The 12,932-nt window shown below is 37.5% G+C and overlaps 1 protein-coding gene across 1 annotated transcript; it reads left to right on the forward strand.

Moving 5' to 3' along the window:
- The first annotated feature begins 1,145 nt into the window (after positions 1–1,145).
- LOC107548676 (neuronal pentraxin-2-like) lies at positions 1,146–11,843 on the forward strand. Its single transcript, XM_016229462.1, has 4 exons — positions 1,146–1,973; positions 4,010–4,226; positions 6,527–6,771; positions 10,490–11,843. The coding sequence occupies exons 1-4, from the start codon at positions 1,548–1,550 to the stop codon at positions 10,715–10,717; spliced, it is 1,116 nt and encodes a 371-aa protein (XP_016084948.1). The 5' UTR covers positions 1,146–1,547; the 3' UTR covers positions 10,718–11,843.
- Positions 11,844–12,932: the final 1,089 nt, after the last annotated feature.

The raw sequence follows: 12,932 nt of genomic DNA on the forward strand, positions 1-12,932 counted from the left end.
ACTGGTCAAACTGCTTTTCAGTTATTACATTCTAAAAAATGCTGGGTTATTTCAACCCAACACTGGGTCAAATATGGACTAACCTAGCTGTTGGGTTAAATTTTTAAATGAAAGTTTTAACCCAAAAGTTGGGTTAGTCCATATTTGACCCAAAGTTGGGTTGAAACAACCCAGCATTTTATTTGAGTGTACCTTCAGCAATGAAGAAAACAATAGGTAAACAGCCAAAACCCAGGCATTTTAGGCAATAAAAAAAAATCCAAACAGGACGTCCAGGAAAAAGAGGACGTACATCACCCTATTTAGTTTAAATACTGTGAGAAGTGTGTTCACTCCCATAAAAACTCAACAAGAAGTGTACTTCAGTTCAAATACCAGCATGATGCTGTTATTTTAAGTGTATAGTGTACGGTATGTCATTTAACATGTAATTAACATAATAGTTGAAGTCTATATACTCTAAAAAAAATGCTGGGTTGTTTCAACCCAACTTTGGGTCAAATATGGACTAACCCAACTGTTGCGTTCAATTTTTACATTACATTTTTAACCCAAAAGTAGGGTTAGTCCATATTTGACCCAAAGTTGGGTTGAAATAACCCAGCATTTTTTAGAGTGTAGTGTGTAGTGTAATTGGGACACAGCTAAGTCCTTATTTTTGTTATTTTAGCAGAAGTACAAGACTAAAAAATCTCTGTATGAGGGCATATATATTTATTTTGACAGTGGGGGACCAATTAAAAGGTTTAGAACCACCTTATCCGGAATTAACTTCACTTTTCTAAACCTTTTAAGTTTAACCAACTGTTGTCAAGCTGGTTTAACTTGACATATGAATCAGCTTTGGACCCAAACATAAGGTGAAGAGCGTTATCTCTCCAGAACACGAGGGTTCAATTGGCCGAGAAGCAGTTATTGGCTGAAATTGCGGGTTATTAAGGAGCTCTCTGCATCTGCTCGGCGCACTGTTTATTCAACGCGACATTCACGGGAGGCCAGAAAAAGCCACGGCAATATCATGTTCAAGCGTGACTCGCACCAAGCGCGAGTAAGTGACGTAGATGAAGCTCAGTCAATCCGCGCGCTTCTCCATCTGAGCCAGACCGCGCGCGCCTCAGTCTCTATATTAATCCAGTAAAGCGCCGCTGTCCGTTCAGCACCACCGACTGTGTGTGAAGAGCCTTAAAGCGCTGACAGTCGGCGTTTAACGCCAGAAACCGCTCTTCGTTTGGACAGCTACTTGTTTCCGTTTGTGAGTGATTCTGTTAACGTGACAGGTAGTTAAATGCGTGTGACGCGTCTGTGAGAAGGACTCCAACAGTTTGTTTTAACATATTCACTGACTGTGCGAAGAGAGCGGCACTCGGTTTGTACTGGGACAAGCTTTGGATTTCCAGGCTAACTACAGCTAATCTGTGTTGTTTCGGTCTTGTGCTTGTTTTGAGTGATTTTTATTAGCGCGACGTCGTGGACCTTTAGGCATTTTATTTAAATAACAAACTAACTAACTTGAATTTACTCCAGCTTTTAAGAGACAAACGGTCGTAATGAGAGCTCTTTTTGTGGCACTGCTGCTTTTATACGCGTCAGGAAGCGGGAAAGTGGCTGGCGCGAGGGGAAACCGCTTCGTGTGCACCGCCGTGCCAGCGGGCACCGACCTCAGTTGCCCGGTGGAAACGACCAACCGGGTCCAAAGCACAAGTCCGCAGGAGGAAGAGCTGCGGGATACTATCATTCAGCTTCGAGAGACCATCCTGCAGCAGAAGGAAACTATCGTCAGTCAGCAGGGCACCATCAAAGAGCTCAACTCCAAACTCGCGCGGTGCGAGGCGGACGCCAAGTCTCGGGGCAGCGCGCGCAGGAAGGATTACAGTAAAAACACGATGGGCGATCTGCCGCGTGACCCCACCGAGACTGTGGAGCAGCTGGGCAAGACCATGCAGAGCCTCAAAGACCGTCTGGAGAACCTGGAGGTGAGCGTTTATGCTGATGAGTGATCATGGGCACTTAAGAGCCATCTGTGATGCTTTTAAGGAAAACAGAGCTCTAATGATCTGTGAAAATTGGTCTTACTTACTTTTTTATGGCGTAACGCAATATTGTAATGCATTACTTTTAAAAGTAACTTTCCCCAACACTGTTTATTAGTGATGCTTGATTTACATCTGTCAAAACAAGGTCATATGAGCCATGTTACATGGAGGGAGGGAGGGACTTTTTCTATTTGAATTCACGATTTGAATGAAATATTAATAATGAGCTTTGATATTGTAGATGGGAAGTAGTGAGCAGATTATATAGCAATTAATTTAAAAGATATACTGAGAGTGCAAAGAACTTTGCTCGTCACTTTTAAAAATAAAGATTCTTAATTGGCATCAATGGTTCCATTAAGAACATCTAACATCCATGGAACCACTAAAAGTTATTTATAGTGAAAATGATAAAGTTAGTTATTAAAATGTCCTTCAAGCTGCGTGAAATATTAATAATGAGCTTTGATATTGTAGATGGGAAGTAGTGAGCAGATACAGACTTAGCAATTATTTAAAAGATATACTGAGAGTGCAAAGAACTTTGCTCGTCACTTTTAAAAATAAAGATTCTTAATTGGCATCAATGGTTCCATTAAGAACATCTAACATCCATGGAACCACTAAAAGTTATTTATAGTGAAAATGATAAAGTTAGTTATTAAAATGTCCTTCAAGCTGCGAAAAAAAATGGTTCTTTTAAGAACTGTAAACTGAAAGGTTCTTTGGGGAACCCAAAATGGTTCTTATGGCATCGATGCACAAACCCCATTTTGGAACCAAGAGTGTTTTAGTTGAAATTGCAATCAGTGACCACTGCGTTTTTCAATGACAATGCGGATAGCTGCATGCAAAATACAAAAAGAGCTATTTATACATTCACAGAATTGCTGAAACCAAATGCACCAATTGACAAGGCTGTTGGAAGATTTTGGTGTATTACTCAATTGACATATCACTTCTTGTTAATAGCCAAGTGGATATGGAATATTACCGATATGAACTACTTGAATTCATACAGGGTCCCTGGATCAAAATGAATACTAATTTTCAATCTGGTGGAGTTAAATTAGTTTATTAATTTTGATAAAAAAAATGGACCCACATGGTGTCTTCAACTACTATGTACAATTATCGTGTACAGACATGTTTTTACAGTGTGCTTATATTTAAAAATGCCTTCTTGTAATTACATCTCTAATTAATTCCTGTAATTACAACTACAGTATAATTTGGTAACACTTTATTTAAGGTGTCCTCGTTACACATTTTACATGTGAAATGTAAAAAACAGCCAAAACCCAGGCATTTTAGGCAATAAAAAAAAATCCAATTAATAACAATTAATAAAAAATAACAATTAATTATGCATAATTACTTGCAAGTAACCCTAAACCTAACCATATAGTAAGTACATGTAGTTAATTAATATTACTCAGTACTTAATTGTATAATTACACTGTAACAAGGACACCTTAAAATAAAGTGTAACCTATAATATCACTGTTGACTCTTGTTCTTAACCCACCTTTAAAGCTACCCATACTAATAAACCTGTTCCTAACATTATATTCTTCACACCTCAATAGTCACAAGTGTTTTGTAGTACAGCACTGAATACAATACGTACATTGTATCTACAATGAAAATGTGGTAACCTTCAATTTTTAACATAAAGAGGTATTTCTACTTGATTCAACCCATAAAAAATTGTTTGTTTGGTATAAATTAATGTAATTAAGTTGATTCTGTGATTTAAAATTATATTTTTGACTTGAATAAACATTTAAATGTTACATGCATCTAAATATTATTTAATATTAAATATAATTTGATGGAAGTACATAGTAGTGTACACCCCCTTAAAGCGTTCAACATTAATTCAGCATCTCACAAATCCCCGGCAGTTCATTATGAGCAATTTCTGCCTGTAACAGCACGAGGCAGATTAATATTTGGTGTCTTTTGTCTTGCAGCAGCAGCTGCGTGCCAACACATCAGGTGGGATGTTTCCCAATGAGCTGAGAGACCTGCTGAAGCACCGTCTGACTGACCTGGAGAGCCAGCTGCTGACCAGAGTGACCGAACTCGAGGAGGAAAAGAGCCACCTGTACAACGAGACGACCGCTCACCGACAGCGCACCGAGAACACCCTCAACTCACTGCTGGAGAGGATCACCGAGCTGGAGAAAAGTACGGCTACTATCAGACATGAATTATTCAGTCAGTCATGTCAAATGAGATAGAATCCATTATTTTCTCTTACTGATGTGGTGCCTTACCAGTTCAAAACATCTCGTTTTACCTGCTGTCCCCAGTATGGGATAGGTAGACTAGTCAAAGCCCTTTCTCACTCAATGTAAGCGCCATACACTTTGAACTCCACATGAAACCATTGCAGAAAGCGCTACCGAAGGGCAATGAGCTGGTAAAGAAAGCAAGCATGAGATATACACATATTCACAGCGAAAATATGTATTTGAGCTTAAAAGAGAAAAAAGTCTTGCAGATTGTTTTGTTTATCACAGAACAAAAGCAGTCCTTGAGGGGAAAGCATACTAAACAAACATCGCATGACAGCAAACAAGGTATGAGAAAGTATTGGGGGGAAAAAACAATAAAACAAACAATAAATAAATAATTATATAAATATCGTTCAACACTTTGAAGTCAGAAAGGGTTTTTAATGGTCTTGAAAGACGTATTTGTTCTCACCAAGGATACATTTACTTGATTAAAAATACAGTAATATTGTGAAATACTGTTTCATTTTAAAATAACGGTTTTCTGTTTTTATTCCTGTGATGCGCAGCTGAATTTTCAGCATCATTACTCTATAGTCGTCAGTGTCATATGATCCTCCAGAAATCGCTCTAACATGATGATTTGAAGAAACATTTCTTATTATTTTTTAGTTTTGTGGAAACCGCAATACATTTTCTTTTTCAGGATTCTTTGATGAATAGAACATTTTTAAAAAAGCATTCATGTGAAATAGATTTTTTCTAACATTATAAATGTCTTTGCTGTCCTACCTGATGTCATGAAGAAAACATACTGTACCTGTGGCAACTTTTTCGCAAGACGTGAAAAATGTACGAATAATTGTATATCACTGCAGTTTCCAACAGAAATTAACGCTACAGGTGGTAAAATAGCAGTTATGATTACAGCTTCATATGTTTAACTTTACGGCTGAAACAAGCTCTCTCGGTAGCTCAGCCGTCACAGAATTGGACTTAGACTGCAGAATCTTTGAGTACGAACCCGTCAAAAACCTCATGATGAAAGAGCTGAAAGATAAGAGATCGAAAAACAAGCTAAAACAGCATGCTCGCGATTGCGTTTTTACGTCACATTCGCTTTTGGTCATATTATCGAGAAGGTTTAGGTGTAGTACAGATGGTATGTTATTTTAAAATGTCACAGAGCATTAGACTTATAGCGCCACTCAACAGACATTTCACTTCAGAACTGCGGTGACACTTAAAAGCAACGTCAAAAGCAAAAGCAACGTCACATAAAACGTACCATATGTACATTCATCTGTTCCGGAGAAAAAAACGAACACTCTTTTAGTGCCACTCAGTGGACATTTCACATCAAATATGTCACGAAACGTACATGGCACTACGTATTTCGCATCTTCCCACAGGTACGTTTTTGTCATGAGATCAGGTTGTTACTGTCACTTTAATTTTAATGCTTCCTTAATGAATCAAAGTATTTTTTTTATCTTACTGACCCCAAAATTTTGAATTGTAATATAAACTAATAAACATGGGTAAATTTCAACTTAGGTACAAAGTTATGGGGAGCAGTCATGGCAAAAGCAGCATTGCATCCATCATGCAGATTGCTTGTAAATCATTGGCTGCACTTTGAAAGGTCACTGTTGGAATTTTAAACGCTCGACCAGCGCTCAACACAGCATCCGGGGAAACCTTTAGCTAACGCATCACTGCATAAACTTCATTGCATTGGGCCAATTTTATGTTGAAAGATATACCATATACCAAAGGTACCATTGTGGCAGAATGTGTTGGCTATGGCAGATTTAGTTTTGTGTGAGAATGTCTGCATGTAAATGAACTTGCTATTTACAATCATTTGTTTGCCTTTACCCGCTCCTTTTGGCCTTTTTGGATATGGGATTTATGCAGGTCCCATCTGTTAGAACTGGATGGCCATATTGTCCTGTTGTATTCAGAATTCAGATCAGTGTTAGCGCAAATCGATCCACTTTTGCAAATCGACTGATTTACGCCAAAGCATCATCAGCAGCTACATCATTATTTCACCTTACATAGCCCCAGCATGTCATTTCATATTAGAACAATTACGTGAGCCTGCGTTGATCGCTCATTTCATTCATTGAGCCTGAAAGCCTTACTCAGATTCAGTTTGCCAAAATCAAATTAACACAGTCTCAGGTCAGCAATTTGCATCTTCCTGTCCTTCAATGCAAACCTCTCCCTCGATTCTCTTCGCAGGTAACAGTGCATTCAAATCTCCAGAGGACTTTAAGGTGTCTCTGCCTCTGCGCACCAACTACCTGTATGGCCGCATCAAGAAGAGCTTGCCAGAGATGTATGCCTTCACCGTGTGTATGTGGCTCAAGTCCAGTGCCAGTCCTGGAATCGGAACCCCGTTCTCTTACGGCGTCCCGGGACAAGCCAATGAGATTGTGCTGATAGAGTGGGGAAACAGCCCCATGGAGCTGCTCGTCAATGATAAGGTGAGCCTTTATGAGATACAGCAAAGCTATTCTTATTTTTATTCATTTGGTTTCTTTGGAACAATGTTAGATGTCCCTAGTATTGAATGGATAACAATCTCGTTAAATTAATAATTGTTTTGTTGGCAATTAAAACTGTCAAACCTGGCATTATATCATAGGTGCTTTTGTCTTAAAAATATTACTTGTCTAAATGTGATTCATAGAAAAATATGGTAGTTCATTTTAAATAGTCCCCAAAGGTTTCTCAAATAAAAGGTTTTCACAGCCTAATTTTTATTTTAATAGAAATTACATGAAGGGGCTTGAAGGTCAAATACTAATTAAACTGCCATGTGTTGTGAGATGTTAAATTTCATCTAAAACTATTTTAAACTGCATGTATTGTATCAAATGTATAATTGTTGTGTAGTTTTCTTGAACTTATGTTAATTGAGAGGCTACACTGAATATTTGTACTTTTAAAAATTAATTTGTCACAGCTCAGGGCAACTACTATGCTCACACACACACACAAATACACTATTTGTCATACATGCAACACACAATTTCAAACAAGTTTTACCATGCATAGCTCAGAGACATATATAAAATTGGAAAATTGCTCATTACAAGGATTAAAGGATTAGTTCACTTCCAGAATGAAAATCTCCTGATAATTTACTCACCCCCTTGTCATCCAAGATGTTCAAGTCTTTCTTTCTTCAGTGGAAAAGAAATTAAGGTTTTTGAGGAAAACATTCCAGGATTTTTCTCCATATAGTGGACTAATTGCCGTTTCAGTGCAGCTTCAAAGGGCTCTACATGTTCCCAGCCGAGGAATAAGGGTCCTATCTAGCAAAACGATCAGTCATTTTCTAAATAAAAAATAAAAATCTATGTACTTTTTAACCACAAATGCTCGTCTTGCACTAGCTCTGTGATGCATATCCATGACTTCATGCATTATGTAATCATGTTGGAAAGGTCACACGTGGTTAGTACTTAGTCTGAGCACTCCGGTTCAAAAAGGTAGGGTAGGGCGAAAAACTCCATATAATTTTCTCCTCCAACCTCAAAATTGTCTGACATCATTGTTTTACCTTTTCTTGTAAAGGGCGTTTGACTTAGGCTAGTCTTTGCACATTCGCTTTGTAAACACTGGGTCGGTACAGAACCGATGGTCACCTACATCACGTGTGACCTTTCCAACATGGCTATGTAATGTGTGAAGTCGAACTAGTGCAAGATGAGCATTTGTGGTTAAAAAGTATATATACAGTGTTGCATTTGAACAAAATAATTGCATGTTATTTTTTATTTAGTGCTGTCCTGAATAAGCTATTTCACATAACAGATGTTTATGTAGACTCCACAAGAAAAAAATAACTGAATTTATAAAAAATGACCCCATTCAAAAGTTTACATACCCTTGAATCTTAATACTGTGTGTCGTTTCCTGGATGATCCACGACTCTTTTTCTGTTTTGTGATAGTTGTTCATGAGTCCTGCGTTGGTCCTGAGCAGTTCAACTGCCTGCTGTTATTCAAAAAAATCCCCTAGCTCCTGCACATTCTTTGGTTTTCCAGCATCTTCTGCATATTTGAACCTTTTCCAAAAGTGAATGTATGATTTTGAGATCCATCTTTTCACACTGAGGACAACTGAGGGACTCATATGCAACTATTACAAAAGGTTAAAATGCTCACCTATGCTCCAGAAGGAAACATGATGCTTTAAGGGCCGGGGGGTGAAAACTTTTTGAATGTGAAGATCAGGGTAAATTTACCTTATTTTATCTTCTGAGAAACATGTAACTGTCATCTGTAGCCTCTGAAGGACATATTCAAATATTCATACAGCAAAATATACTGGAGGCCATCAACTTTTAGTGAAAATCATCAAAATCGCTGGTGGTGGTGGCTGGTAACTTTTTCAAAAATGCTGGCAAGGAAAGAGTTAATTGTAAAAATATATATACTCCACTAGTTTTGAATACCCAGTAGATCCATCCATCAAAAATATTTGAAATACCATATAAAGATAAATCATGCAAAAAAAAAGTACCTACAAATTTTGCCATACTATTATTGGAAGACATTTTTAAAATGCATGAGGAGCCTCCCTTAAGCTGCACACTAGACATTGAGCATGCAAAATTTCTACAGACATTGCAATGGTCATAATACGACATCAAACATAACACAATTGACAATGTAAAAATATGCAATCTACTCTACTTTACTGCAACGCTGTAATCCAGACCCTAAGAGGTCACACGATGACGTGTGAAGACGATGTAAAGTGATCTTGAAGGTCAGAGTTCCCTGAATTTAAACTTTGGAACGCAGCAAAATTCGCATAAGCTTCTGTTTCCTATCTCCCCCATTTGCATCTGTATGAATGGAAGTCAATGGAACAAAGTGTACTCAGGAATAGTTCAACCTAAAATGAAAGTTTCCTAAAATGGAAATTTAGCATTTCATCAGTTGCTCACCAATAGATCCTCTACAGTGAATGGGTGCCGTTCTAATGGTTCAACATAGGACTATGGTCAAATTTAAAATGCAGCCCTTGTGACAGGACATTCAAAAACACAATGGCTTCTGCCTGAATGTGTATGACTTTAGATGCAGTGCTCTAAATCAGTGCTCTAAATATATAAAAGCAATGAAATGAAAAGAACAATGAAATAAAACTAATGAGTAGCACTTTATTTTACAGTTCTGTTCCACATAATATGTACTTTGGTAACACTTTATTTTAAGGTGTGCTTGTTACACATGTTACATGTACTAACTATTATAATAACAATTCATTATGCATAATTGCATGCAAGTAACTCTAAGCCAAACCCTAATCCTAACCCTAACCATATAGTAAGTACATGTAGTTAAATAATATTCTACAGTTACAATTACAATCTATAATATTCTGTTAATAACGCAGTACTTAAATGTGTAATTACACTTTAACAAGGACACCTTAAAATAAAGTGTAACCCATATTTATTATACTGATGGCAATTACTAGGTACTTACTCTGAACCTACCTCTAAACCTAAACCTAACCCATGTAGTTATTACCCAGTACTTTCTTAGGTAAGTAAATTGTAAATAGACATACTGTAAAATAAAGTCCATCCAAAAACTGACATATAAAATGTTTCACAGATTGAGGACAGTATGTCTGTTAGCACTACTATTCAAAAGTTTGGGGTTACGATTTTTTTTTTTAAAGATATTGGTATTTTTATGCAACAAGGATGCATTACATTGATCAAAAGTGAATACTTATAATGTTACAAAATATATAAATTTCAAGTAAATGCTGTTCTTGTGAATTTTCCATTCAGCAAATAATGATGGTTTCCACAAACATATGAAGCAGCACAAGTGTATTCAACATTCAACATTGACTATTTCACATAAATGTTTTTTTAATGTTCTATTCATCAAAGAATCCTGAAAAAATGTATCACAGTTTCCACAAAACTATGAAGCACAGATGTTTTCAAAATTGATAATAAGAAATGTTTCTTGTGCAGCAAATCAGCATATTAGAATGATTTCTGAAGGATCATGTGACACTAAAGACTCAAGCAATGATGCTGAAAATTCAGCTTCGCATCACAGGAATAAATTTCATTTTAAAATATATTCAAATAGAATATTTACTTCATAATATTACTGTTTTTACTGTATCCCTAGTTTAGTGACGTGTGCTGTTATTCCACAGGACATCGTAGGTGGAAGATTTGATGCCACTCAAGCCTTCGTAGGAGAGTTAAGCCACTTCAACATGTGGGACAGAGTCCTGCGTCCTATAGACATCTCTGCTATGGCCAACTGCTCAGCCTACATGCCTGGCAACGTGGTGCCGTGGGTCGATGCCAACGTGGAGGTATTTGGCGGTGCCACAAAAGCAGCACTGGAGATTTGTGAAGACCGTCTCTTTGATTCCTAAGGACACGTCTGTCAATTTGGAAGCATTCTCGTTGTAGAGGTAACCCACGTCCCAATACTGCTCTGGGATACTTACAATACTTACAAAGATGGTTCAAAAGAAACACACGTTAAGGAGGATTATTTCGTCCTCTATTCTGCTTTATTTTTGTTGAGACTTTGCTGTCAGCCTGACCAATAACTAAAATGACTGTGATTAATTAGAAAAAGAAAAAAATCAGTCTGCACATTCAAGGTGAAAATAGAGTATTTGTGGCTCTGGCTGAAGCAAAACTTTCTTGTTGATATTATATGTGCTTTTCTCTGTGCAGAGAAATATGTGCAGTGTTATATGTGCTTTTCTCCGTCCTTCAAAAACTTCTTCTCTCCACAAACTCATGGGTATTTTAAGAACTGCAGTAAAAGATGGATTTTTTGCCATTTACGCTTTGAGCTTTTGTCATGTTGTGTATAGGCTGATTCCCTTCAAACCCCTGAAAAACTTCAACTGCATAGTTTCAACATAAGCTTTATTAAAACTTAATGAATGAGCTAGACCGTGACGTCGCACATATGGAGAGACATTCAGACAGAAGTGTCTGAATGTCGGTGATCCAGAGATTAGTGGAGGGAACATTCGCTTTTTAAAAATATTCTTTAATATCGCCGTCCCTCAGCAGCTGCCGTCTCCAGCAGATCAGACATCCAGAAACCTTAAAGTAGCAAAGCCGCCAAGGACTGACCTGCAGCTCTCTGAAGCTCCCAGGAGAAGGTCTGGCTGCAGTGGTTCACCTCGTCAAGCTAGTTTGATTTCATTCAGTTTGTGAATCCCAAATAGTGGTGTCTTTGAAACGTTTATGAAGGATTTTGACATGAACAGATCATGGCGTTATGAGATTAACTGTGAGAGCTCGACCGGGAAAGTGTGCTATACTTTTTTAATAATGTTTCATTGAAAAAATTACAAAAAATAAAAATGTTCGTTGAGATTAAACTGAAATACTGATAGGCACTAATGAGGTTGACAGCGTTTGCACTTGTTTAAGCGCAACGTCAGGACGTTTGTTTTATCTGACAGTTTGATGCTACAAATGGGTGAATCTCACGAAACCAGTCAAGGTCATATTTCCCTCCGAAATCAAAAGGAAAAATATATGTTGCATAAGAAAATGAAGCCTATTTTTAATCCCATTTTTGCATTGCAACATTATTTTAATTCAAATTAAGCGCATTTCCCATAGATTCTCATTAGCGTAATGCAAAATATATATATTTTTTTTATTGTGAAGTGCTTATGGTAGTCCTGGTAGTATGTGTAGTACTGCCTTCATTGCTTTTTTACGTAAATATAATTTTTCTTGAAATAAAAACAGTATTACAGTCATTACAATAATGAGAATCAACTCTGAGAACTAAAAAAAAAAACTGAAAATGGGAAATGTGCTAATTATCATAAAAATAATGTCACAAAACAACAACAAAAAAGGAGTAATGGTCCTAAAGAACAGACCTGGAGATGTTTTCGTGAGATTCACTTGTGTGTCACTTGTGCTTGATCTATTTAGACGACTTCAAACCATACATTTGTGTTGAAGTAAAGCAGTGCCATCAGTGGCGTAACTTAGTAATGGTGGGCCCCAGTGCAGGCTATTACAACGGGCCCCCTAGGGTGCACGGTTATGAAGCACATACAAACACACAGCGCTCGTGTCTAGAATTTTGACAAACATATTGTATTTTATTATTAATACAGTTATTATTAATTTATATTAATATAGTCGCTTGCAATGTGGGCAGGGCCCGCGTGCGCTGCGGGCCCCCCCCGCACGGCATGGTCCCCAGTGTGGCTGCACTGCCTGCACTGTCTGTAGTTACGCCACTGAGTGTCATATATATACGTATATGGGGCACTTTATGTAAATGTGGTCCTCGGCATCGTTTCTGTGTTTTCACGTCTAAATGCACTTGTGATATTTCAGTTTTTCTTTTTTAATAAATCTGCAAAAATGTCAACAATTCTGTGTTTTTCTGTCAATATGGGGTGCTGTGTGTACATTAATGAGGAAAAAAAAAAACTTAAATGATTTTAGCAAATGGCTGCAATATAACAAAGAGTGAAAAATTTAAGGGGGTCTGAATACTTTCCGTACCCACTGTATATGGGGCACTTTATGTAAATGTGGTCCTCGGCATCGTTTCTGTGTTTTCACGTCTAAATGCACCGCTGGGCCTGTCGC

This window comes from Sinocyclocheilus grahami, unplaced genomic scaffold (assembly GCF_001515645.1).
Source record: "Sinocyclocheilus grahami isolate Dianchi unplaced genomic scaffold, SAMN03320097.WGS_v1.1 scaffold353.1, whole genome shotgun sequence".
NCBI lineage: Eukaryota > Metazoa > Chordata > Actinopteri > Cypriniformes > Cyprinidae > Sinocyclocheilus > Sinocyclocheilus grahami.